This window comes from Coregonus clupeaformis, chromosome 26, assembly GCF_020615455.1.
Source record: "Coregonus clupeaformis isolate EN_2021a chromosome 26, ASM2061545v1, whole genome shotgun sequence".
Classification (NCBI taxonomy): Eukaryota; Metazoa; Chordata; class Actinopteri; order Salmoniformes; family Salmonidae; genus Coregonus; species Coregonus clupeaformis.
Genome location: NC_059217.1, coordinates 31644533 through 31671912, shown reverse-complemented (window position 1 = coordinate 31671912; position 27380 = coordinate 31644533). Strand labels below are relative to the sequence as shown.

At 46.2% G+C, this 27380-nt stretch overlaps 1 protein-coding gene across 3 annotated transcripts in view; it reads left to right on the top strand.

The window, feature by feature from the left end:
• usp24 (ubiquitin specific peptidase 24) overlaps positions 1–27380 on the top strand; it is a 49903-nt gene that overhangs the window by 9782 nt on the left and 12741 nt on the right. Inside the window, exons 7-41 of one of the 3 annotated variants that reach the window (XM_041848850.2) lie at positions 5863–5928; positions 6171–6236; positions 6347–6421; positions 6624–6782; positions 6965–7079; positions 9118–9329; positions 10152–10409; positions 10549–10647; positions 11482–11589; positions 11754–11903; positions 13316–13447; positions 13528–13639; positions 13737–13813; positions 15627–15767; positions 18416–18652; positions 18831–19040; positions 19202–19375; positions 19490–19575; positions 19656–19764; positions 19957–20112; positions 20436–20629; positions 20721–20943; positions 21045–21207; positions 21418–21579; positions 22666–22736; positions 22805–22965; positions 23170–23231; positions 23340–23531; positions 23783–24042; positions 25710–25955; positions 26058–26156; positions 26263–26345; positions 26437–26578; positions 26677–27005; positions 27127–27251. In XM_041848850.2, coding sequence (XP_041704784.2) covers positions 5863–5928; positions 6171–6236; positions 6347–6421; positions 6624–6782; positions 6965–7079; positions 9118–9329; positions 10152–10409; positions 10549–10647; positions 11482–11589; positions 11754–11903; positions 13316–13447; positions 13528–13639; positions 13737–13813; positions 15627–15767; positions 18416–18652; positions 18831–19040; positions 19202–19375; positions 19490–19575; positions 19656–19764; positions 19957–20112; positions 20436–20629; positions 20721–20943; positions 21045–21207; positions 21418–21579; positions 22666–22736; positions 22805–22965; positions 23170–23231; positions 23340–23531; positions 23783–24042; positions 25710–25955; positions 26058–26156; positions 26263–26345; positions 26437–26578; positions 26677–27005; positions 27127–27251 — 5254 coding nt within the window. Of the gene's footprint in view, positions 1–5862; positions 5929–6170; positions 6237–6346; positions 6422–6623; positions 6783–6964; positions 7080–9117; positions 9330–10151; positions 10410–10548; positions 10648–11481; positions 11590–11750; positions 11904–13315; positions 13448–13527; positions 13640–13736; positions 13814–15626; positions 15768–18415; positions 18653–18830; positions 19041–19201; positions 19376–19489; positions 19576–19655; positions 19765–19956; positions 20113–20435; positions 20630–20720; positions 20944–21044; positions 21208–21417; positions 21580–22665; positions 22737–22804; positions 22966–23169; positions 23232–23339; positions 23532–23782; positions 24043–25709; positions 25956–26057; positions 26157–26262; positions 26346–26436; positions 26579–26676; positions 27006–27126; positions 27252–27380 lie in introns of all 3 variants that reach the window. The other 2 variants (XM_045207812.1, XM_045207813.1) reach the window with 2 other exon arrangements.

Below are 27380 nucleotides of genomic sequence, written 5' to 3'. Positions count from 1 at the left end.
CCTCTGCCGACCGGTGGAGTGCAGGAGACCTGACTCCTCCCTGGCGATTTATGTAGGCTACTGTGGTCCGGTTGTCTGACCAGACCAACACATCGCGACCCCGAAGGGTAGACGCGAAGTGGGTCAGAACCAGTCAAACCGTTTCCAACTCCAAGAGGTTGATGTGACGACTCGAAAGAGGCCACACACCTCCTATCGCTTGGGTCTGACATGTCCCTCCCCATCCAGTCAGAGAGGCATCTGTGAACACTGGAATGTAGGAGGACACTTTCCCTATGGGGACTCTGTGCGTGAGAATGCTCGGGTCTCTCCAATAGTTCAGATCTGCACTGAGCGAGAGGGGAACCACCACCAACCGATGACATTGACGCACTGGGTCTAGTCTTAGTTGGGCGAACCATCGCTGCATCCTGCGCATGCGCATGAGTCCCAGCGGAACCACGAAATGGGCTGACGACATGAGACCCAAGAGTGACATGACTGACAGCGCCGTTACCGTGTGATTCGGACAAAACCTTCTCAGGGCTAGCAACAGGGCTACCCTTCGAGGGTCCGAAATTCAAGCCCTCATTACAGTGTCTAGCTGTATCCCCAAGTAGACAATCTGATGACTGGGCCAGGGCGCGCTCTTTTTCCAATTCACAGCGAACCCCAGACGTGTGAGATGAATCACTGTCTGTGTCGTGTGAGTGAACGCCAGCTCTGCTGATGGGGCGAGAACCAGTAGGTCGTCTAGGTAGGCTAGTAGCCTTATTCCCTGACGACGCAACAGTTCCAATGCCGCCTCCACACATTTGGAAAACATGTGAGGTGCCAGGGCGTACCCAAATGGCATCCTCGTGAACTTGTACGCCACCCCTTGAAAGGCGAATCGCAGAAACTTTCTGTGACGCGGCTGCACCGACACATGAAAGTATGCGTCCTTTAGGTCTATGCTCGTACAAAAGTCTCCCTTCTGGACACATTCCAGTAGACGTTTTGTCGTTAGCATTCGGAAGGGCCGTTTGGCTGGGGAACTACTGTGACCGCCTCCTTCACCAAAAGTTCCATAATCTCTGAAACCAGAGGGGCCACTTTTTCAGGCGTTTTCATCACCGTCTCCGGGGGGGGGTCCGATGAAATTGATGGATGGCATAACCCTTCTCCAACACCTGGTCTAGCCAGTGGGAGAGAGTACAGCTTCGCCGCCACTCCCAGCAATGCAGAGAAAGCGGAAGAGCGCGGAGCTGTGGTACACTTAGTAGGAAGAACCTGTATTCCTCGACAGCCCTCGCCACCGCTGTTCCCCAGCACTGAAGTGGTGGAACAGCCTAAGGCGGGCCTCCCAAGAAAGGGAGAGGTAACATCAGTGCGTTCTGAGAGAAACGGGGGCGCCGATACATGGTTAAACTCGTAACCATAGTAATCCGGCCCTCCGTGAACGCAGCACGGGTCTGAACCGCACTGACAGAGGCGACAGAGCGCCATCCCCAGAAAGCGATTGCGTCATCATTCAAGTACCTGGCTGTGACTGCAGTCTGCTATGTGAGCCCTTCACTGCAGTACTCCTAGGAGTCTGCAAAGTGAGGTCTTCACAAGGTAAAGCAAGGCGGCGCCTTCTTACCCTTTTTACACTCGCCTTCTGTGTGTGCTCAGCTACGCACCCTTGGTGGGCTGAGCTACACTCAGAGTGGTGAACATCAGCGCGTTCTGAGAGAAACGGGGGCGCCGATATGTTGGTTACACTCGTAACCGCGATATCCCTGCCCTCCGTGAATGCAGCACGGGTATGAACTGCACTGACTGAGGCGTTAGCCTGAGACAGAGCGCCGTCCCCGAATAGCGGTAGCGTCATCATGCCATTATCTGACTGAGACTGCATCCTGCTATGTGAGACCCTCACTGCAGTACTCCTAGGATTCTGTAAAGTGGGGTCTTTATAAGGTAACACAAGGCGGCGCCTTGATACCTGTTTAACACCTGCCTCATGTGTGCGCTCAGCTACGCACTCTAGGTGGGCTGAGCTGCGCTCAGAGTGGTGAGGGAGAAGGTGAGGAGAGTTGAACGCTCTCAAATGTGTTATGGAAAAGGGGCTCTTTTGTGACAAAGTCAAGTGGAGCCAACTCTTTATTAACAACTTCAACAAAAACATTCTCCTTCAACCCTAGGGTGGGGGGGAATAGCGGGTACAGTCGACCTCGTCGCTGCGCCATCTTCTATTCTCTCCCCGCGTCCCGTCAGGTGCGTTGTCTCTTCTGGTTGCCCTTAGGCTTCCAGGGCGACGTTCTGACGACTTCCCTCGCCGGCTGCGTCATCGGGGGCCACAGTAGCTGCTGGGGGGGGTGGAGCACTCTCTCCTGCTGCTCGTAGCCGCCGTCTGGCGCCGGGCACGACGCCTCGCAGTAGAGCCTGCTCTACTCGCGGTGGTGGAGGTGGACGGCATTTGGGTCATGTGGCCTAACCTCCCTGCCAGTGGCAGGTGTCTGACCAGCTGCTTCCTCTCCTAGTCAAGTTTAGTGAAACGCTCCGTCGCCTCTTTGAAGGTGACTCCAAAGAGTCCGTCGTCAGAGAAGGGGGCGTTCAAGAGCGACGCTCTGTCGGCTTCCTTCATGGTCGTCAGTGACAACCACAGGTGTCGTTCCGCGACCACCAAAGTGGCCATGGATCTCCCCGCGCAGACAGCCAATGCCTGTGTTAGGTGAGGAATAGCGCCAGAAATCCTGGACGCCTCTTCCACCTCCTCCCTGTCTAGCTCAGTCTTACTCGAGGTTAAACGGGACAGAGAGGCCACTAGGAGGGCAATGTTATTTTCTGCTGCTACAGCTTGGGATCCCAACGTAAAGGACTTCTCTACCAGCTGTGCTGTGAGGTGGTCCTTTTGCGTCGGCAAGGTGGCCTTTTTGGAAGAGGGCCAGGGACTCGAACCCGGCACGAGACGCAGCCAGGGCGCTCTCTAGCCTGGGGATTCCCTTAGTGAAGCCCTGATGCCTTCCCTCCACTCTGGTGAATGGGAGGTACGCTTTGGCCGGCGAATGCGCCGCCAGAGGCGCCTCCCATGAGCCCTCAACGTACTTTGCCAGCGAGGGCATTGCTGGAGCCAGAGGCTCTGCCGCACTCCTTGGCCGAGAATAGGGGCCGCCCTCCATCATATCCACTTCCGGTGCGGAGGGAATGGGGGGCAGCGCTATCTCTAAGCGTCGAGCAGCCCTCTCAATGAGTCCAGGAAAGTCTGAACGCAGAGAGGCTGCAGCAAAGGACAGGGCTACTGATCTCTTAGAGAAAAGAGAATTACAAGACCTCTCGCTTTCCAAACGAAAGGGGGTCTTGAACATCTGGCTCAGAGGGACGGATTGTTCCATGGGAATATCCGTCTCATCCCCATAATCCCTGTCCTCTCCGGAGTCGGCGCCCTCTGATGATGCCTCTGAAGCAGAGGCTAGCACCGATAGCACGTCCTCCAGAGGAATATCCTCCCTAAAAAACGCCCAACGCTGCTTCCTCTCCTTCAATGGAAGGAGGTCGCAGCTGGCGCAAATAGGGGGAACGCTGACGCCATCCTTGGCGTGCTATGAACCCAAACACACGAAACACAAGTCGTGGGAGTCCACAGCCGCCATGGAGGCACAGCGGCATTGAGCTCTAAAAATAGCTTTTGGGGGTGGAAAACATCCCGGTGTGCTCATTTTAGGACAACGTCGATAAACTGGAAAATCGACGGCGTTTTCTCGTCCTGAGTCTTCGTCTCTTGTAGGCTCTTCAGTCTTAGTCCAGTCGCTGAAGATAATGGGAGGCTGATTGAGGGGAAGCGTCCCCTCTTATAGGGACACCTGTACTCCTATTGGCTGCAGGTGTGTGCATAATTTTGTCTCAGGCTGTTCGCTGCCTAGGCAGCGGGGTAAACCAATAGGAGCAGAGCTCCAATGGGGCGGAGCTCCACGATATAGAACCGGAAGGAATGGCAGCCAAAGGAGGTGTTGGCTTTGGGGATGACCAGTGATATATACCTGCTGGAGCGCATACTACGGGTGGGTGTTGCTATGGTGACCAATGAGCTAAGATAAGGCGGGGATTTGCCTAGCAGTGATTTATAGATGGCCTGGAGCCAGTGGGTTTGGTGACGAATATGTAGTGAGGACCAGCCAACAAGTGCGTACAGGTCACAGTGGTGGGTAGTATATGGGGCTTTGGTGACAAAACGGATGGCACTGTGATAGACTACATCCAATTTGCTGAGTAGAGTGTTGGAGGCTATTTTGTAAATGACATCGCCGAAGTCAAGGATCGGTAGGATAGTCAGTTTTACGAGGGCATGTTTGGCAGCATGAGTGAAGGAGGCTTTGTTGCGAAATAGGAAGCCGATTCTAGATTTAACCTTGGATTGGAGATGCTTAATGTGAGTCTGGAAGGATAGTTTACAGTCTAACCAGACACCTAGGTATTTGTAGTTGTCCACATACTCTAGGTCAGACCCGCCGAGAGTAGTGATTCTAGTCGGGTGGGCGGGTGCAAGCAGCGTTCGGTTGAAGAGCATGCATTTAGTTTTACTAGTGTTTAAGAGCAGTTGGAGGCTACTGAAGGAGTGTTTTATGGCATTGAAGCTCGTTTGGAGGTTTGTTAACACAGTGTCCAATGAAGGGCCAGATGTATACAAAATGGTGTCGTCTGCGTAGAGGTGGATCTGAGAGTCACCAGCAGCAAGAGCGAAATCATTGATATACACAGAGAAAAGAGTTGGCCCGAGAATTGAACCCTGTGGCACCCCCATAGAGACTGCCACAGGTCCAGACAACAGGCGCGTGAAAAGCCCAGGAGGCCGGCCGTTTCTAAGAAACTGGAACCGACGCGTCTGGCACCGACGGTCATAACACGCTCAGTCGCTTAGGTCACTCGTTTTGCCCATTCTAACATTCAATCGAACAGTAACTGAATGCCTCGATGCCTGTCTGACTGCTTTTTATAACAAGCCACGGCCACGTGAACGGGGTTGTGTACCTAATAAACTGACCACTGATTGTATATATTTTTTATACAGACTAGCTAACAAATAAATGAACATTTACAAATTATCCAAAGGATTATGATAATTTTCTGGTAAAAAAAACAAGTTTGCATCCGCTATTTTAATTTGCTCCATGGCTCAGGCGGCCAAGTGAACACAAGGCTGTTTGGCTCATTTCAGTCGAGAAGAGGAATAACTTTGCAGCTGTTTCTGATTAATATACAATGCCATGCTGGTGGGTGGTAACGTTAAAATAAAACCTAGTCCTGAAACTAAACGTAGGCTGAGAATAATTTGTATGCCATATCATAGGAAAAGATACCGCATTCACGCAGATTTGCACGAAGTGGGCAGTTTGGATTTGTCACGTCAAGCCCAAATATACAGTATCGTACTTGACTAAAACATTGACTTATTGACTTAAATCGTTGTGCAACATCATGGGTAAGCTCTGGCAATCGTCTTTCAGCTCGATAAAGGGGATTTCTACTGGTGTGGGCGTTTTAACAATTTCCACAGAAAAATGTACAAAACACATTTACAGGAAGAGCTGTGCAGATACAAAGTTTGGTAACAGAATAAAACTGATGGAGATTTTACCGTAATTCTTTTACCAAACTTTGCATCTGCAGTTTTTCCAGTAAATTTATTTTTTTACTGTGCAAATTGTTCAAAGCAGTAATTGTGCGTAGGGCTGTATGGCGTGTTCAACTTTAAAATCAATGTTTTTTGTTTGGCATTTTAAAGTGAAAAGTTGGAGTCAGCGTAATTCTGTTACAGTCGAATTGCCGTTCGTTGTTGTCAGTGTCTCTGTATTCAGTGATGTGACTGTGTGTTTCTGTCTTCTTCTGTCAATGTCATTTTCCTTCTTGCTCCCTCTTTAGTTTGGAGAGATGGGAGGGTTCACTGCTATCCAGGATAAACTAAATACAGAGGAGATAGAGATTGGGGTAAGGACACACACACACGCACGCTTGTGTGGCTAGTCTTAGGTCTCCTTGTGTGAATCCTTCCTTTTGAGGATTCTAACTGGAACAACACACACATTGATCCCTTTCGCAGCCCAGACCATCTCCACCATTAGCATGTTAATCTCTCTCTGGCACCAGGGACTGTAGCTGTCTCACCCGTGGGAGACAACCATTCTGTTTTTTTAGAGAATGTGTGTATGTAACTGTCTGTTTCTCTGCAGTGTGTGTCCGCTCTGGTCCAGCCTCTAGCTGTGTGTGCAGAATACCTCAACTCCAGCCTGGTGCAGGTAAGGCATTTCCCTCCAACACACACTAAGACACGCAACATACGGTACATCCTCAGCATGATGATTAGTTCATGAGACTAATAATAACGTGTGTGTCTGTGTGTTTGTAGCCCATGTTGGATCCTGTTATCCATAAGATGATCACCTATGTTCAGAACCTGGAGGAGAAGGACCTGAAAGACAAGGTACCACAATACCCCCTGCCCTATATACCCATAAGACCCTGCTCTACATACCTTGGGAAGCTCCCGGAAATGTTATAAATATGAGTGTCCAAAACCGTTCATTATGAGCTTCCAAGTCTGAAGCGACCAGTCAGACTGTTCAGAGTTTCCTATGAACATAGCATCAGCTGATGATTGTAACCCCCCCCCCTCCCTCCTGTAGAGGCTGGTGAGCATCCCAGAGCTGCTGTCGGCCATAAAGCTGCTGTGTATGAGGTTCCAGACCGCCCTGGTCACTGTGGTGGACGACCTGCGCCTTGACACTCTGCTACGCATGCTGAAGACTCCTCACTTCTCTACCAAGATGAACTCCCTCAAAGAGGTGAGAGGTCAGAGGTTACACGGTGGAAGGTTATAGGTAAAACTCAGGGGAAAAACAGGAAGCCTTTGTCGAATTCAGCATCGCCAAGTCAAACTGGTGTCGCTCTCCTTATTGTAATGCTGTTGTACATGTGGATGCTTCTTGCTATAAACTGTATAAAATGTGTTTATGCTTGTGTCTAGGTGACTAAGCTGATTGAGGAGAGTACTGTGTCTAAGACAGTGAAGAATGCCATTGACACAGACAGACTGCTGGACTGGCTGGTAGAAAACTCTGTCCTCTCAATAGCACTGGAGGGTAAGGACAATATTAATGTTAGCACTAGAACAACATATTTTTACTTTTATCTATGTACAGTTGAGGTCGGAAGTTTACATACACTTAGGTTGGAATCATTAAAACTCGTTTTTCAACCACTCCACAAATTTCTAGTTAACATTTACGTCATTTAGCAGACGCTCTTATCCAGAGCGACTTACATTATTTATTTTTTTCATACCCCCTGTGGGAATCGAACCCACAACCCTGGCGTTGCAAACGCTATGCTCTATCAACTGAGCTACATCCCTGCCGGCCATTCCCTCCCCTACCCTGGACGACGCTGGGCCAATTGCGCGCCGCCCCATGGGTCTCCCGGTCACGGCCTGCTACGACAGAGCCTGGATTCGAACCAGGATCTCTAGTGGCACAGCTAGCACTGCGATGCAGTGCCTTAGACCACTGCGCCACTCAGGAGAGAGTTAACAAACTATAGTTTTGGCAAGTCGGTTAGGACATCTACTTTGTGCATGACACAAGTAATTTTTACCAACAATTGTTTACAGACAGATTATTTCACTTATAATTCACTGTATCACAATTCCAGTGGGTCAGAAGTTTACATACACTAAGTTGACTGTGCCTTTAAACAGCTTTAAAATTCCAGAATATGATGTCATGGCTTTAGAAGCTTCTGATAGACTAATTGACATCATTTGAGTCAATTGGAGGTGTACCTGTGGATGTATTTCAAGGCCTACCTTCAAACTCAGTGCCTCTTTGCTTGACATCATGGGAAAATCAAAAGAAATCAGCCAAAACCTCTGTTTAACCTTGGGAGCAATTTCCAAACGCCTGAAGGTACCACGTTCATCTGTACAAACAATAGTACGCTAGTATAAACACCATGGGACCACGCAGCCTTCATACCGCTCAGGAAGGAGACTCGTTCTGTCTCCTAGAGATGAACGTACTTTGGTGTGAAAAGTGCAAATCAATCCCAGAACAACAGCAAAGGACCTTGCGAAGATGCTGGAGGAAACTGGTACAAAAGTATCTATATCCACAGTAAAACAAGTCCTATATCGACATAACCTGAAAGGCCGCTCAGCAAGGAAGAAGCCACTGCTCCAAAACCGCCATAAAAAAGCCAGACTACGGTTTGCAACTGCACATGGGGACGAAGATCGTACTTTTTGGAGAAATGTCCTCTGGTCTGATGAAACAAAAATAGAACTGTTTGGCCATAATGACCATCGTTATGTTTGGAGGAAAAAGGGGGTTGCTTGCAAGCTGAAGAACACCATCCCAACCGTGAAGCACGGGGGTGGCAGCATCATGCTGTGGGGGTGCTTTGCTGCAGGAGGGACTGGTGCACTTCACAAAATAGATGGCATCATGAGGAAGGAAAATGATGTGGATATATTGAAGCAACATCTCAAGACATCAGTCAGGAAGTTAAAGATTGGTCGCAAATGGGTCTTCCATGGACAATGACCCCAAGCATACTTCCAAAGTTGTGGCAAAATGGCTTAAGGACAACAAAGTCAAGGTATTGGAGTGGCCGTCACAAAGCCCTGACCTCAATCCTATAGAAAATGTGTGGCCAGAACTGAAAAAGCTTGTGTGAGCAAGGAGGCCTTCAAACCTGACTCAGTTACACCAGCTCTGTCAGGAGGAATGGGCCAAAATTCACCCAACTTATTGTGGGAAGCTTGTGGAAGGCTACCTGAAATGTTTGACCCAAGTTAAACAATTTAAAGGCAATGCTACCAAATACTAATTCAGTGTATGTAAACTTCTGACGCGCTGGGAATGTGAAGAAATAAATAAAAGCTGAAATAAATAATTCTCTACTATTATTCTGACATTTCACATTCTTAAAATAAAGTGGTGATCCTAACTGACCTTAGACAGGGAATTTTTTACTAGGATTAAATGTCAGGAATTGTGAAAAACTGAGTTGAAATGTATTTGGCTAAGGTGGATGTAAACTTCCGACTTCAACTGTAATTCTATTATCTTGATGTGATTCCAGGTAACATAAAGCAGTAATAGAACTGTGTGTGTGTTCCAGGTAACATAGACCAGGCCCAGTATTGTGATCGAATAAAAGCCATTATTGAGCTGCTGGGCAGTAAACTCTCTCTGGACGAGCTGTCTAAGATCTGGATGATACAGGCAGGACAGTCGTCCACGGTGATTGAGAACATCCACACCATCATGGCTGCGGCTGCCGTCAAGTTCAACTTCGACCAGCTCAGCCACCTGTTTGTCCTTATACAGAAGGTCTGTATGTGTGCTTAGGAATGTCTCTGTGGGCTAGTAAAGTGTGTGTGTTAGTAATGTTTGCAGGGCATAAAATTAACACCCGCCAAATGCTGGTAGATTTAGGTATTGGCGGGTAAGAATGTCTATTGCACCAGCCACGTTGGGGGGGTCAATTTGCAGGCTCTACAGTGCGAGCATTGCATTCGCATTTGTCAATAAAAATAGTAAAAAGTCAAGTATGGGCATATGTGCCAGTTGCGATTTCTAGCAGAAAAATGCTGAAGTAGCTGTTTTCAAAGTATATCTGCTGTTTTGTTTCATAGCTGCTAATCACACAAAGAAATATGAATCCTACATCCCACCTCGCGCAGCAAAAGCTTTGCGCACTGTGAGTGAAAAGCTGATAGATACATTTTTGGAGGCGCTGGCATAGGCATAAAAGTTGGTCTAATTTACTCAAGTCAGCAAAGTGAGACTTTGTCCTGTTCTTTCTTGGCTATTTACATTGTTTTGTTCACAAGCTCGGTTGTTTTTCAATGTTAGTTTGAATCTGCTGCTTCAGCTGATAGCAGAGATGCTGTAGATGCTGTCTACTACTAGTCACATCCCAAATCTCACACAGACTCGAGTGGCCCTGTTACCATGGTAGCCTCCTGCCCTTAAAGGGGCAGCTGAACATTTTGTCTCATCTGATATTTTGGGTAAAAGACTCAGGTCACAAAAAATCAAATGAAATTGAGCAATCTACCACATTTACTGAATTCTAATACATTTCTTGTTTTAGAAACATTGCAAAGTGTGGTGGACAGTTTAAAAAAAATGTTTGTGTGTGTGTTCCAGAGCTGGGAGGTGGAGAGTGACCGTGTGAGGCAGAAGCTGTTGAGTCTGATTGGGAGGATCGGTAGAGAAGCCCGGTCTGAGGCCACCACAGGGAAGGTGCTGGAGGTGCTGTGGGAGCTAGCCCACCTACCCATCCTGCCCACCTCCCTGGTACAGCAGGCCTCTGAGGAACACCTGGCCATCCTCACTGACGCATACGCTGTGAAGGAGACTGTCAAGCGCTGCTACATCATCAAATGTATAGAAGACATCAAGAAGGTGAGAAACACACACACACTTTGTCTCGCTGTAGGTTGAAGCGCTCTGTCACTCACAGCCTTTGAGTTCAAATTGAATATCAATGTACGTTTTTTTACACGCACGCACACGCCCTGAATAAGCCAGTTTATGTTTGTAGACTCAGACTGAGGAGGAGGGTAAAACCAGCGACAATCAGAGCTCGTTTCTTACTGGCTCCTGGGGCAAGAAGAAAGCCAAAGAAAACTCATTGGCCAAAGTAAGAGAAGCCCCTCCACTTCAAACTCTACTGACCAATCAGCATTCACATTCAATCTTCTCACTGCTACACACCAACCAATCCTAGAGGAGGGCTGGATCACGGGGCGATTTGATTGGTCACTGAAGGATTGCCTCACTTGATTTTAATGCTGCGTTCATAACCAAGTGGGAAGGTGGAAATGACCAGTTGTGAAGTCGTAAATACCAGTTGGATGCATTCACGTGATTTGAACTCTTCGAGAAACGCAGATTGGCTAATGGCCAACAAGCTGTGTCAACCATTAACTAAAAGTACAGCTATCATGCTTGTAAACAAATTATAGGGTTCAATAACCATATTTATAGATTTCTTTTTATAAATAATATTTTAGTTGTTGCATTTAACTGCCCAAAATGCTGTTATCTAGGTAATTTCCTTAGTAGGTGATGTCAGAGGTCAGCATGTGGAGAAGTCGGAGCTCAGGGATGAAAGACGAGTTTCCCACTAGTAATTACCAGTTGGAGAGGCATTCAAGTGGATCTTTCCTAGTTGTATGTGGTAAATGCCACCTTCCCACTTGGTTATGAACGCAGGGTAACATGAGCTGTTTCACTACTACAGCAGGAGTCTAATTCTCTGTGGAATGGGCCAGTCTTCATTGAGGTCATAAGGCGTGTGTGTGTTGGGGAAGTCAAGGGGTGAGATATTGATGGGATAAAGTTTATGTTTGGGCGTCAAGGTGTGTGTGGGGGGTGGGCTCTGGTCTTCTGTTTCATGTGATTGGATGAGCTGAAGGAATCAGACGGTACTGCTCATCTAGGTGTGTGTGTGTGTGTGTGTGCGTGTGTGTAGTCTTCTCAGCAGGGCAGTCCCCAAGCGGTCTGGGTGGTTCCAGCTCTGCGGCAGCTCCATGATATCACACGCTCCTTCATCAAACAGTCCTACCAGAAACAGGACAAGGTACACACACACATTACCTACACACATTACCCCTGCAAGAGAGACCTTATCCAAGTTGGCAGCAGTCGACAGCATTAAAAGTACATGAATACAGTACAGTACATTACATGACACATTTTTAAATGAACAGACACATCTTCATAGCACATGTGCTCCCCCAGCAGAGCATCATCCAGGACTTGAAGAAGAACTTTGAGATCGTCAAACTGATCACAGGATCTCTGGTGGTCTGTCATCGACTGGCTGTGTCTGCAGCTGGGAACAATGGACTGACCGGACACACACTGGTGGATGGACGATACACCTACCAGGAGGTACCACAGCGTGTCTGTCTGTCTGTGTGTGTGATTTGCTTTGATGGGTTGAGGAATCTAGAGCTTTGGTAGAAGTTTATGTGGTTGAGATTACGGCTGTGACGATACCAGTATCGCAATATTTGTAGAAACATATTCTGCTGTATGTAAAATATTGTGTGATATAGATTTGGAAAATAAACAAATGTGACTGGATGACAACATAATGTTTGTTTCCAACATTAGGGCTGTTTTCCTAAAGAAGTTAAATCCACTTTCGTGTTTTGTTTCCTTGCCACGATACTAACGAGTATCATGATACTGGTATCGTCCCGGCCCTAGTTGAGATGCTGGATGATGGACTGAGGATTTTGACCTCTGTGAGAGTTTCAAGTTTTAATGTCACATGCACAAGTACAGTGAAATGCCTTTCTTGCAAGCTCTAAACCCAATAATGCAATAATCAATAAAAATGTATTACTAGAAAAAACACACGAGGAATAAGAAATATGAAATACACAATTAAGCATTTCGTGGTCCTCTAGCTCAGCTGGTAGAGCACGGCGCTTGTAACGCCAAGGTAGTGGGTTCGATCCCCGGGACCACCCATACACAAAAATGTATGCACGCATGACTGTAAGTCGCTTTGGATAAAAGCGTCTGCTAAATGGCTTATTATTATTATTATTGTAAGTAAGTAAGGGTCTGTCCGCACAACCCTCCATAGCGCCATGCCATCGAGGGTGGTACTATTGCCATACCAAGCATTGATGCAGCCAGTCAATATGCTCTCTATGGTACAGCTGTAGAACTTTTTCAGGATTTGAGGGCCCATTCCAAACTTTTTCAACCTCCTGAGGGGGAAGAGGCACTGCCGCGCCTTCTTCACGACTGTGCGTGTATGTTTGGACCATCTTTAGTGGTTTGGACACAGAGGAACTTGAAGCTGTCTACCTGCTCCACTGCAGGCAACATCACCTCCACCAGGGTCAGCATGGTGGAGGTGATGTTGCCTACCCTCACCACCTGGGGTCGGCCCGTCAGGAAGTCCAGGATCCAGTAGCAGAGGGAGGTGTTCAGACCCAGAGTCCTAATCTTGGTGACAAGCTTGGAGGGGATAATGGTGTTGAACGCTGACCTGTAGTCAATAAACAGCATTCTCACATAGGTATTCTTCTTATCTCGGTGGGTGAGAGCAGTTTGGAGACCAATTGAGATTGTTGGGGCGGTATGCAAATTGGATTGGGTCTAGGGTGGCTGGGATGGTGGTGTTAATGTGTGCCATAACCACCCTCTCAAAGTGCTACAGGGTGGTAATCATTGTGGCATGAGGCCTTAGAGTTCTTAGGAACGAGGATGATTGTGGTTTGAAGTCCATGCTAGCCTCTGACTCTCTCTCTCTCTCTCTCTCTCTCTCTCCCTCCCCTCCTCAGTATCTAGACGGCCACCTGAGGTTCCTGGCCTTCTTCCTCCAGGAGGCTAGCCTCTACCTGGTCTGGAACAGAGCCAAAGAACTATGGGACTGCCTGGTCTCTGGACCCGAAGTCTGCGAGCTGGACAGAGAGGTACACACACACGTTACACAGTCTACATTACATAGTCTACTCTGTGTGTCTATACACACTAACTTTACCTGTGTGTGTAGATGTGTTTTGAGTGGTTCACTAAGGGCCAGCATGATCTGGAGAGTGATGTTCAGCAGCAGCTCTTCAAAGAGAAGATCCTCAAACTGGAGCCCTACGAGATTACTATGAATGGTGAGACATACACACCATTTTTGTTGGTGGCCCACTCATTGACATATGTAGATCTTACATAGTGGCTTTAACCAGGGTTTTATTTGGGATGTTTCAGGCTTCAATCTGTTCAAGACCTTCTTTGAGAATGTCAACTTGTGTGACCATCGCTTGAAACGCCAGGGGACTCAACTGGTGAGTCAGTACATGCAAACACAGTCTTGTTTTACTAACATTGTGGGGACACAATTGATTCCCATTCAAAATCCTATTTTCCCTAACCCTTACCCTAACCCCAAAACTTAAGCCTAAATCCTAAACCTCTAATTCTAACTCTTACCCTAAACCCCCTAGAAATAGCCTTTTTCCTTGTGGGGATCGCCAAAATGTCCCCAGCTGGTAAAAATGTTTCTGGTCCCCACAAGTATAGTTACATTTGTCCACATGCAGCCATTTTAGGTTGTTACACGAAATTAGTGCCCTTTTGAAATTTTAATTAGAAATTGTGCGCAATATAGAATTTGTAAAGCCTGTTATATACAATAAAGTGCCCTTTTAATATAGACCACATGGATAATTCAATAAATCTTTTTTTTTTTTTATATGAATAAAGACTTTCTAAAGTGACAATTTTACCAACTTAACCCCACATTTCTTAAAGTTTTCACCATCATTTTAAAGCCCTAGTTATTTTGTTGCTTTAAAGTCATTTCTGAAGATTATTATTTATTTCATGTAATTTAGTGATTCATGTTAAGGTAATACAAAAAAAACGTGTTCCTCATTTCGAGGTCAAACCTCATACGTGAACTGAACTCTCGTTTTAATTTGGGAAACTATTCCTTTTTAAAATGTTTTATTCAAAAGAAACATTGAACATCTAATAGTCAAATCAGCAGGTGAGCTGGTTCAACTCTTTGACCATTTTCTGGTGTTTTGTAGTGGAAATCTGAGTTGGACGAGCATAACACATCAACCTTGTTACCCATAGATAGGCAGGCTAGAAATGTTTTACAAATGTCTTTTTTTTTTTAAAGCTTGCATTCAATTGCCCCTCCAGTTGCACACAACAAGCTTCCATTTCCCCCGTCATAAAATAATTTATGGCTGATTTTAAGATGAAATCATCAATCCTGTTACGGTCAACCCTATTACTTTATTTGGCACTTAAAGCGGCAATGTATAACTTTTGGTGCGACCCAACAATTGACATAGAACGTTGAGTTAAAGATCTTTCATAAGTTTCATTTTTGCGTCTTTTACTTTCGGTTTTGTACACCAGCTGAAAATACAATATTTTTGGGTATGGAAAACAGCGGTTTAGATGGTGCAATGAATCTCTACATGCTTGTTTTGTCACTAACTGAAATTAGGCAAACTATTCGAATTTTAGCAACCAGGAAATGGCAGAGCGATTTCTGCATAGTGCACCTTTAATAGGCATTAATAATACTATAGTCTTGTTATTTTTTATTGTAAAAAATGTGCTCTTTATGACAGAATGTTAAAATTAAATTTAATCAAATGTTATTTGCCACATGCGCCGAATACAACAGGTGTAGACATTACAGTGAAATGCTTACTTACAAGCCCTTAACCAACAATGCAGTTACAAAAAAAAGTGTTAAGTAAAAAATAGATAAGTAAGAAATAAAAGCAAATAACTAAAGAGCAGCAGTAAAATAAAATAATCAAGTCAATGTGCGGGGGCACCGGCTAGTTGAGGTAATTAGGTGACATTTTGAGAAGTTACTCATCTCAAAAGGCACCGACGTGGTGGAATGATCCCTTTTATTAAATTATATGGTTTATGACATGTCTAGACAGTCGTTCATCTCCATATCAGGATTGAGACGTATTTTCTGAGCTGGAAAGTCATTTATGTACTCCAACATTCTGACAGTTTCTGTCAATTTATTCAGCATATGAGGCTAAAACTAGCATGACAGTTAGGATTAATACACCTGTGGGACCTAAACACCCTAACCCTTTTATCATTATGGTCCAGTGTGTGGAGCGGCTGGACCTGGCTGGGATGGACTTTATCTGGCGCATCGCCATGGAAACGCCTGACGAGGAGATCGCTAATGAGGCCATCCAGCTCATCATCACCTACAGCTACACCAACCTCAACCCAAAAATGAAGAAGGTGTGTGTGTGCAGGGTTTGATGGCGGATTACTTTTATTTATTTTTATTTAACCTTTATTTAACTAGGCAAGTCAGTTAAGAACAAATTCTTATTTACAATGACGGCCTACCAAAAGGCAAAAGGCCTCCTGCGGGGACGGGGGCTGGGATTAAAAATAAAAATATAGGACAAAACACACATCACGACGAGAGACACCACAACACTACATAAAGAGACCTAACACAACAACAGCATGGTAACAACACATGACAACACAGCATGGTAGCAACACCACATGACAGCAACATGGCAACAGCACAGCATGGTAGCAACACCACATGACAGCAACATGGTAGCAACACAACATGGCAGCAGCACAACATGGTAGCAGCACAAAACATGGTACAAACATTATTGGGCACAGACAACAGCACAAAAGCAAGAAGGTAGAGACAACAATACATCACGCGAAGCAGCCACAACTGTCAGTAAGAGTGTCCATGATTGAGTCTTTGAATGAAGAGATGGAGATAAAACTGTCCAGTTTGAGTGTTTTTTGAAAAATTATCAGTTACTGATTAGAGATTACATGACAGTAAAAGTAATTAGTAATATATTCCATTGGAATACTCAAAATGAGTAACGCAGTCTGAATTATTTTTGGATTACTTGGTTAGCCATTATCTGCCGCCTCAGTTTATGCTGCAGACTGATGAGTCCCCTCTCTGCCCACCCAACTCCTCTCTTGCCCACACAACTCCCCAGCATCTTTGGGCAATTGCTGGCTCAGGTGCCTGTTGCATCTTATTGATGAAATGGCATCACTGCTAAAAAGTCAGCTTCACTGCCAAGTTCTAGGGAAAGCATTCCCAACTCTCGTTATTTGGTTGTCCAGTTATAGACCTACTACACCCAGCCACCCAGTAAAAGAGGAAATTGTCATTTGAATGTCTGGCCCACTTTTAACATAACAGTCTAGAACAATAAAGTCTTCAATAGACATACAGTGGGGGAAAAAAGTATTTAGTCAGCCACCAATTGTGCAAGTTCTCCCACTTAAAAAGATGAGAGAGGCCTGTAATTTTCATCATAGGTACACGTCAACTATGACAGACAAAATGAGAAAAAAAAATCCAGAAAATCACATTGTAGGATTTTTTATGAATTTATTTGCAAATTATGGTGGAAAATAAGTATTTGGTCAATAACAAAAGTTTCTCAATACTTTGTTATATACCCTTTGTTGGCAATGACACAGGTCAAACGTTTTCTGTAAGTCTTCACAAGGTTTTCACACACTGTTGCTGGTATTTTGGCCCATTCCTCCATGCAGATCTCCTCTAGAGCAGTGATGTTTTGGGGCTGTCGCTGGGCAACACGGACTTTCAACTCCCTCCAAATATTTTCTATGGGGTTGAGATCTGGAGACTGGCTAGGCCACTCCAGGACCTTGAAATGCTTCTTACGAAGCCACTCCTTCGTTGCCCGGGCGGTGTGTTTGGGATCATTGTCATGCCGTCCTGGTCCCTTTGCAGAAAAACAGCCCCAAAGCATGATGTTTCCACCCCCATGCTTCACAGTAGGTATGGTGTTCTTTGGATGCAACTCAGCATTCTTTGTCCTCCAAACACGACGAGTTGAGTTTTGACCAAAAAGTTCTATTTTGGTTTCATCTGACCATATGACATTCTCCCAATCCTCTTCTGGATCATCAAAATGCAATCTAGCAAACTTCAGACGGGCCTGGACATGTACTGGCTTAAGCAGGGGGACACGTCTGGCACTGCAGGATTTGAGTCCCTGGCGGCGTAGTGTGTTACTGATGGTAGGCTGTGTTACTTTGGTCCCAGCTCTCTGCAGGTCATTCACTAGGTCCCCCCGTGTGGTTCTGGGATTTTTGCTCACCGCTCTTGTGATCATTTTGACCCCACGGGGTGAGATCTTGCGTGGAGCCCCAGATCGAGGGAGATTATCAGTGGTCTTGTATGTCTTCCATTTCCTAATAATTGCTCCCACAGTTGATTTCTTCAAACCAAGCTGCTTACCTATTGCAGATTCAGTCTTTTTTTCTCAATTTGTCTGTCATAGTTGACGTGTACCTATGTTGAAAATTACAGGCCTCTCTCATCTTTTTAAGTGGGAGAACTTGCACAATTGGTGGCTGACTAAATACTTTTTTTCCCCACTGTATGTAACAGATCCAAGATGAAATGGGGGATGATTTAGTTCTCAGTAAGCGGGGGTCTGATGTTTTTTATTTAAAGACAGTTTCTGTAGAAACAACCAAGGAAAGCAATTTGGCAGTCTTGGAGATTTTAAATAGATTCGAACAGAAGAGAGGAGTTTCCACTAAAAGGTGACTCCATTTCCACTAAAAGGTGACTTACGCTCAGCACTGCTTTCAAAAACCTGCAATTTCAATGTGTTTGAGGCAAACAATTGCAGCCCACTTATTGATATTAGATGAAGTAATCAGCTGTTTTTAAGAATATAACAGTAATTCGATTCCACCTATTTTTTATTTCTTTTAAGCAATCTGGGCTAATAGTTAATTCATTTTTGTAATCTGATTACGTAATCCCTGTTACATGTAATCCATTAGTACTCAAACCTGTGTGTGCGGGGCATGGCTACGGTCTCTGCTATTGACTCTGTGTGTCTCTGTAGGATTCTGTGTCTTTACACAAGAAGTTCATCGCTGATTGTTACAAACGACTGGAGGCAGCCAGTTCAGCTCTAGGAGGCCCCACGTTGACTCATGCTGTTACCAGGGCAACCAAGATGCTGACGGCCACCGCCATGCCGACTGTTGCTACGTCTGTCCAATCACCTTCCAGGTCCACCAAACTGGTGATCATTGAGAGGCTGCTGCTATTGGCTGAGCGTTACGTCATCACTATCGAGGTAAGACCTCACACTGACCAAAATATGTAACACAGCATTTACAATTTTTGTTTAATCGTTAGAAACGACTTTCACCTATGGTATGTCGTTATAAACCATTTATATTTGGGTGACGAGAGGGGGATGAGAGCGTGACATGGAAAGATAGATAAATGACTGTGGCTGCGTGTGTGTATAGGACCTGTACTCTGTGCCTCGTACCATTCTACCTCACGGAGCGTCGTTCAATGGCCACCCTGTCTCTCTGCACGTCACCTATGAGTCCACCAAAGACACCTTCACCCTGGAGGCCCACAGTAACGAGACTATAGGCAGCATCCGCTGGAAGATTGCTGAGCACCTCAGCTGTCCAGTCGACAACGTCCAGATCTTTGCCAATGACAGCGTGGTAAGTGTGTGCATCATTTGTGTCTGTGTGTGCCTTGTTGACTGAACATAGTGTGTGTGACAGAATAGTAAGCCCAAATTTGGAAGATTGTGTGTGTGACTGTGTATCATATGTAAATGTGTGTGTGTGTGTTTTGTTTAACTCTCTCCCTCTGTCTGTAGTTGACAATGAACCGGGACCAGAAGCTGCTGTCCCAGCTGGGGTTCAGTGATGAGCAGTCTCTGACAGTGAAGAGCTCCGGCACCGGCACGCCCTCTGGTGGCAGCTCAGAGTCCTCTGCCTCCGCCTCTTCCTCGAGCTCTGCGGTCTTCAACTCAGCCTACGCTATGGAACAGGTATACCACACACAATCACACACACACACACACACACACACACACACGTACAGTATATACAAACACATTGAGTTCATGTTTGAGTCTGATTATGTGCTAATGGTGTGTTTGTAGGAGAAGTCCCTTCCAGGTGTTGTCATGGCGTTGGTGTGTAACGTGTTTGAGATGCTTTACCAGCTGGCCAACCTGGATGAACCCCGGTGAGTCTTACACTAACACACACAGATCCTCTGAATCCTGAATGGTCCAAAATGTATAACGTTCTGTGTGTGCGTTCCAGGATAACCCTGCGTGTGCGTAAGCTGCTGCTGCTGATACCAACAGACCCAGAGGTTCAGGATGCTCTAGATAACTTTGTTCCCAAAGAGTCCAGTGTATGGAGTCACCAGGTACATTTACATTAACTAGTTCTATAGCTACTAACCCTTAGTACTATTATAATCTAACCCTGTACTAGCAAACATCAGGTCAAGCGCAGTGGGTTAGTTTGTGTTTGTGTTGAAATGATGAGGAGAGTTCAACCCCTCTGACCAGAGCCAGTGTGACAACATGTATGTGTTTCCTGTGTGTGTCTCCTGTAGAAGACGCTGTTCACTCTGGGTCAGGGGTCAGGCTCTCGCTCTCCGTCTCTGGGTTCTAAGCAGCAGCACCAGCCCAGCGCCGCCTCCATCTTGGAATCACTCTTCAGGTCCTCTGCTCCCGGGATGTCCACCTTCAGAGTCCTCTACAACCTAGAGGTACACACACACACACACATTTGTGCACGGACACACTTCACACATTTCTTTCTGTGACCTCTCACTTTATCTTCTTTCTTTCTTTCTTTCTTTCTTTCTTTCTTTCTTTCTTTCTTTCTTTCTTTCTTTCTTTCTTTCTTTCTTTCTTTCTTTCTTTCTTTCTTTCTTTCTTTCTTTCTTTCTTTCTTTCTTTCTTTCTTTCTTTCTTTCTTTCTTTCTTTCTTTCTTTCTTTCTTTCTTTCTTTCTTTCTTTCTTTCTTTCTTTCTTTCTTTCTTTCTTTCTTTCTTTCTTTCTTTCTTTCTTTCTTTCTCTCTCTTTCAAGGTGTTGAGTTCTAAGTTGATGCCAACCTCAGATGATGAGATGGCTAAGACCAGTGTCAAGTCTTTCTGTGAGAACTTCCTGAAAGCTGGAGGACTCAGTTTGGTGGTGAACGTGATGCAGCGAGACTCTATTCCCTCTGAGGTGGACTATGAGACCAGACAGGGAGTCTACTCCATCTGTCTACAACTGGCCAGGTACACACCACACACACACACACACACACACACACGTTAAGATAAGTTGTTAGAGAGGTTGAATGTGATTGGATCTTTCTTTCCCCTGCAGGTTCCTATTGGTTGGCCAGAGTATGCCGTCGTTGCTGGATGATGATGTCATCCGAGAGGGCGACACGCTGTCTAGTCGGCCGTTCCGTAACGCGGGGCGACCGGGGAGGCAGCTGTCTCTGTGTGGAACACCAGAGAAGAGCTCCTATAGACAGATGTCTCTGTCTGAACGCTCCTCCATCAGAGTAGAGGAGATCATCCCTGCTGCACGTGTAGCTATACAGGTACATACACATACACACAACCCCCTAATGCATACCTAACACAAACATGCACCTAATACACACATCTAACACACACCTCTAACCCTGTCTCTCCTCTATAGACGATGGAGGTGGGGGACTTCACCTCGACTGTGGCGTGCTTCATGCGTCTCACCTGGGCAGCAGCCGCCGGCCGATTGGACCTCGTCGGCAGTCCACAGCCAATCAGACCTGAGCACAGCTCGCTCCTCCCACTCGGGGTCCGCACCCGTGTCAGCAGCACTGGTGAGACACACACACACACACACAAGGCACTGGCAGATTATATTGACACATATTTAACAACATAAACATCAGCCTGAATTGTGAGCAATGAAATTATTACAATATTCTGATTATTTTGCCTTATACTGAGGATTTCGCTCTCTCCTCTCTGTCTTTTTACATCTCCCTTTCTCTCTCTCTCTCTCTCTCTCTCTCTGTCTCTCTCTACAGGAAGTAACTGCAGCTCCAGCAGTGAGGGTGAGGCGCCGCCCACAGCGCTGCATGCTGGGATATGCGTGAAACAGCAGATTGTTTCTATTAAAGACTGCATCATCGCTAGAGAGGCCCTGTCTCTACTGGTCACCTGTCTACAGCTACGAACACAGCAGCTAGGTAACACACACACTCACACACACACACACACACACACACACACACACACACACACTGATCATTGACGACAATGAGACAGCCTAAAGGGAGGGGGTTCAGAGACCTGGCAGTGTGTTGCCAGAACAACATCCTCTCCCTCAACAGGAAACGGAGGGCTGAGCAAGCCCCCATTCACATCTACGGGGCTGTAGTAGGGCGGGTCGGGAGTTCCTCGGTGTCCACATCACTAAGGCTCTATCATGGTCCACACACACCAACACAGTCGTGAAGAGGACAGGACAACGCCTCTTCCCCCTCACAAGGTTGAAAAGATTTGGCATGGGCCCTCAAAAGGTTATACAGCTGCACCATTGAGATCATCTTGACTGGCTGCATCAACGCTTGGTATAGCAACTGCTTGTCATCTGACCGCAAGGCCCTACAGAGGGTAATGCGTACGGCCCAATACATCACTGGGGCCGAGCTCCCTGCCATCCAGGACCTGTATACCAGGCGGTGTCAGAGGAAGGCCATAAAAATGGTCAATGACTCCAGCCACCCAAGTCATAGACTGTTCTCTCTGCTACTGCACGGCGAGCGGTACCGATGCACCAAGTCTGGAACCAACAGGACCCTGAACAGCTTCTACCCCCAAGCCATAGGGACTGCGAAATAGTTAGTCTGAGTAGCTATTCTGTTATCTATTTAACTATCTGCATTTACCCTTTTTGCACTAACCTTTTCAGTCTTATCACATACGCTGCTGCTACTGTTTATTATCTGTCACTTTATTCCTAGTTATATGTACTTATCTACCTCAATTACCTCATATCCCTGCACACAGACTTAGTACTGGTACCCCGTGTATATAACCAAGTTATCGTTACCCATTGTGTATTTATTATTACTTTTATTATTACGTGTTTTACTTTTCTATTATTTCTCTATTTTCTTTCTCTCTGCATTGTTGGGAAGGTCCCGTAAGTAAGCATTTCACCGTTAGTCTACACCTGTTGTTTTACGACGCAAGTGACGAATATAATTTGATTTGGCACACAGACACTGTTTTATGAAGACATAATGCTAACAGTGTGTGTCTCTGTCCAGGCTCATTCTACATCCTCCCCTGTGTCAGCGACTTCATCATCGACATCCTGCTAGGATCAGCCAGTGGAGAGGTAACTAGGATGTGTGTGGGTGTGTGAGACGGAGTGTGTGCGTATGTTCTAACCCGTGTCTCTGTCAGATCCGGCGTGTGGCGTGTGACCAGCTGTATACTCTGAGCCAATCCGACACCTCTGCGTTCCCTGAGATCATCAAACCCAACGTGTTCCTGCTCCGAGTCGTCCTCACCTCCCAGCTGCCCCTCTGGAGCCCCACGTCTGTCATGAGAGGAGTCAACCAGAGGTACAGTAGTGGGAGGCAGTAGTAAGTTACGTTCGACAGCAGATGGCGCCAAACTATCCATGACCAATGATAGATGTATAGCATCATATAGCTATAGTTAGTTGTAAATGTATATGGATGTATAGTGCCACGAACAGTTTTGTTCCGTGTGTTTGTCCTGTCTGTTTGTCTATATCTGAGTGTAATATTGTTCTGTCTGTCCAGGTTGCTGTCGCAGTGTACTGAGTACTTTGACCTGCGATGTCAACTACTGGACGACTTGACCAGTGAGTTTACACACACGCACACACAAACTTGCGTGCGCACACACACACACCCCAACAGTTTTCCAACACTGTCATTGACACATGATGAATGCTCCTGCCCCCCTCCAGGTTCGGAGATAGAGGTGTTGTCAGTGAGTGCGGCGGCCATGTTGGAAGATGAGATCAGCTGGTTGGATAACTTTGAGCCCAGCTGGAGCTCTGAGATGGAGACCAGCGAGGCTGACAACATCCTGCAGGCTGGACACCTCCGCCTCATCAAAACACTACTGTCACTCTGTGGCACAGAGAAGGAACAACTGGGTGAGTACACACACATTCATATACTGTACACACACACACACACACACACACACACACACACACACAGCGATACATAAAGATCAGGTCCTTGTAAGGTTCCATTTTCCTAATGCTTTGCTGTGGTAGGGCTACAGCACAATTGCAAGTCAATTTCCTGTCTTCTACCATTACAAGACAGTCCAGGCGGTTCTGATTTCAAAGTTGCTAAATACAAGGCTTTCACATTTACAGCGTGTGTTTTTGCTCCGCAGGTCCCTCTCTGATCCAGCAGCTGTTAGATGACTTCCTCTTCCGAGCATCCCGCATCATCCTGAACACGTCTAACCCCGCCTCCAGCTCCCCCCCCAGCCACGACTTCCACCCCAAGTGCAGTATGGCTAGCAGCAGACTGGCAGCCTACGAGGTGCTGGTGATGCTGGCAGACAGCTCTGTGGCCAACCTACAGCTCATCACCAGAGAACTGCTGTCCATGCACCACCAGTCAGACCCCTCGCTCAGCAAGGAGTTTGATGTGAGTCTCACACACATTCTTGCACTCATGTGCGCACATACACAGATGTGTGCACAGTAGGGGTGTAACGGTTCACCAAACCCACGTTTCGGTACAGCAGGAAAATGATATGCCATTTACAATGTTCCTGGCATTGTCTGTTGTGACTGGATTGTTATGTTGGGCCTCAAGTTTCCACTCTGAGGCTGCATTTGTGGGAGGTGGGAGTTTACCAGTTGAGAAGTCGTAAATACCAGTTGGATGCGTTCATGTGATTTGAACTCGTTGAGAAACGCCGATTGGCTAATGGCCAACAAGCTGCGTCAACCATAAACTAAAAGAACAGGTATCATGCTTGCAAACAAGTTATAGAGTTAAATAGATTGCTTTTTATAAATAATGTTTTGTTGTTTCATTAAACTGCCAAAAATGCTGTTGTACATTTCCTTAGTAGGTGACGTCAGAGGTCAGCATGCGGAAGAGGTGGGTGCTAAGGATGATAGACTAGTTTCCCACTAGTAATTATGAGTTTGATGGCCGTTTAAGTGGATTTTTCCCAGTCGTATATGGTAAATTCCCTCTTCCATCTTGGTTACGAACGCACCATGACACTGCCTCCTTCAGTGCCAGATGCGTACTTGTGACTCTCATAAAGGGGGCGTGTCTGTAGCATGGTACATCTCCTTCCGAGGTAATGTGGTGGGCTTTAACTGTTAAGTAAGCACAACACAGTGTGCGAACTTTTGCTTTGGCTGGCTTATATAGAGTGGGTAGCCTACTACCTGTTTGCTGAAATGGTAGCAAGAGGGAAGTTCGTAACGTGGCTCGAGTACTTTCACAAGAAAAACCCTATTCTCAACCAATGAGAGTAGCCTACCTATCGCTCTTGTCATTTCTTTGGCCCGGTCACAATCAGCTGCCAAGGGCTGCTTGAATGCAGAGGGGAGACAATGTTGTGTTGTTTCTTTGCGTTTCAGTCTTGCGGCGGTATACCAGGGTGATGTCGGTGTAAATGTGTCGACATATTTGAGTGTTGCCAGCTGCATAGGCTATTCTCGTTGAGCGTGGTGACATACTGTTAACGCGACATACTGTTAACGTTTTATCCACAACTCTCTGTCCATCATCGTTGTAATCTACTGGGAAGCCAAAATGTTCCCAAACTGGAGATTTAAACGATGATGGTGGGAACCTCTAATTCTGGTTTATCGACCCCACCACTCGCCATAGTAGAACTAGTTCCCAGCTGCGCCTCACAAAAGGACAGTTTGAAATGCGGCAATTAAGATTTGAATTTGGATTACAACGTGTGCATAGACTCTAGTTGTTTTAACGGAATAGCCAGAAATATATTTTCAGCTCCGATTTACTCGAGGCATTGGTCTACCATGCAGCGTAGGCATAGCCTATAGGCCTAGTGTTTAAAAAATATATATATATATATTCTATCTGGTTCACAGTGCAGAATGAACGGGGTCCCCATACCGAAAAGTTCGGTACGAATACGTGTACTGTTACTCCCCTAGTGCATACAGACAACAAACACACACAACAAACAATAAACACACGTGAATGGAGAAATGCTTGATAGAACTGAAGCGTTTACAGGTATGTAATGTTTCTACCTTCAACGTGTCTAACTCTCTCTCTCCTTCTATTTCCTCCCTCCTTCCGTGCCCCTCTCCCAGTTCCTCCCGCCGGTGGACAGTCGTTCTGTGTCAGGGTTCGTAGGGTTAAAGAACGGTGGCGCCACCTGCTATATGAATGCTGTTTTCCAGCAGCTGTACATGCAGCCCGGCCTGGCTGAGGCCTTTCTGTCTATAGAGGACGACACGGAGCAGCCAGACGAGAGTGTGTTCTGTCAGGTCCAGTCTCTGTTTGGACACCTGATGGAGAGCAAGCTGCAGTACTACGTCCCTGAGAACTTCTGGAAGGTATCCGAACATGCACACACACATTCAAGTACACTACACAGTACATACTCAACAAACTACCCGTGTTTGGGTCAAAAATAATGAATGTTTGTGTTTCTGTAGATCTTTAAGATGTGGAATAAGGAGCTGTATGTACGAGAGCAACAGGATGCCTATGAGTTCTTCACTTCACTGGTGGACCAGTTGGACGAGCACCTCAAGGTAACACAGACTCCACTGTTCACATCTACTTAACACACACATTTATATTATAATGTAACACACACCTTTATTGTTCACATATTGAGATGTCTGTTTTGTTCTTTAGAAAATCGGCCGCGAGCAGATCTTTAAGAACACTTTCCAGGGAATCTTCTCTGATCAGAAGATCTGCAAAGACTGCCCTCACCGGTGAGCTCACGCATACACACACACACACACACACACACAGGCAGCCATCACTTCTAAACCTCTAACTATAACCTCTGACCTCTGACCGTAGATATGAGCGAGAGGAGACGTTTATGGCGCTGAACCTGGGTGTGACTTCCTGTCAGAGTCTGGAGATCTCATTGGACCAGTTCGTCAGGGGGGAGGTGCTAGAAGGAACCAACGCCTACTATTGCGAAAAGTGCAAGGAGAAGGTGTGTGTGTATTAATGAATGCATAAACAGGATGTGTATTAAGTCGCTGTCCAGTGTTAATGTACATGAATGTTAACTTGGTGTGTGTATCTCTCCAGCGTACCACAGTGAAGCGGACCTGCATAAAGTCCCTGCCCAGTGTTCTCTGTATCCATCTGATGCGCTTCGGCTTCGACTGGGAGAGCGGACGCTCGATCAAATACGACGAGCAGATCAGGTTTCCCTGGGTGCTGAACATGGAGCCCTACACAGTGTCTGGCATGGCTCGTCAGGATGGGGGGGCGGAGGGGGGAGACGGCCGGGGGGAAGTAGGGGGCTCACCCAGGAAGAAGGTCACTATCTCTGAGAACTACGAGCTGGTGGGAGTCGTAGTCCACAGCGGACAGGCACACGCTGGACACTACTACTCCTTCATAAAGGACCGGCGGTAAGAGACCAACACTTAAGTGTTATAAACAAATACCTCACTTTTAAGACAAGCAAAATACATTGATCACAAATAGTCATCTTACCATTCTGCTCTCTCCCATCTCTCTCCTCTCCTGTAGGGGAAGTGCTAGAGGAAGGTGGTATAAGTTTAATGACAACGTGGTCGAGGAGTTTGATATGAACGACGAGACTCTGGAGTACGAGTGCTTTGGAGGAGAGTACCAGCCTAAAGTCTACGATCAGTGTAAGCCCTATTTAACATGTAGACCAAGTAGTGGATGTCAATGGAACATTCTCAGCGCCAACACTTTTGGGGTCCCTCTGGGTAGTGTCCTCGGTCCCCTTTTTTCCCAGTTTATTCTATACATTAATG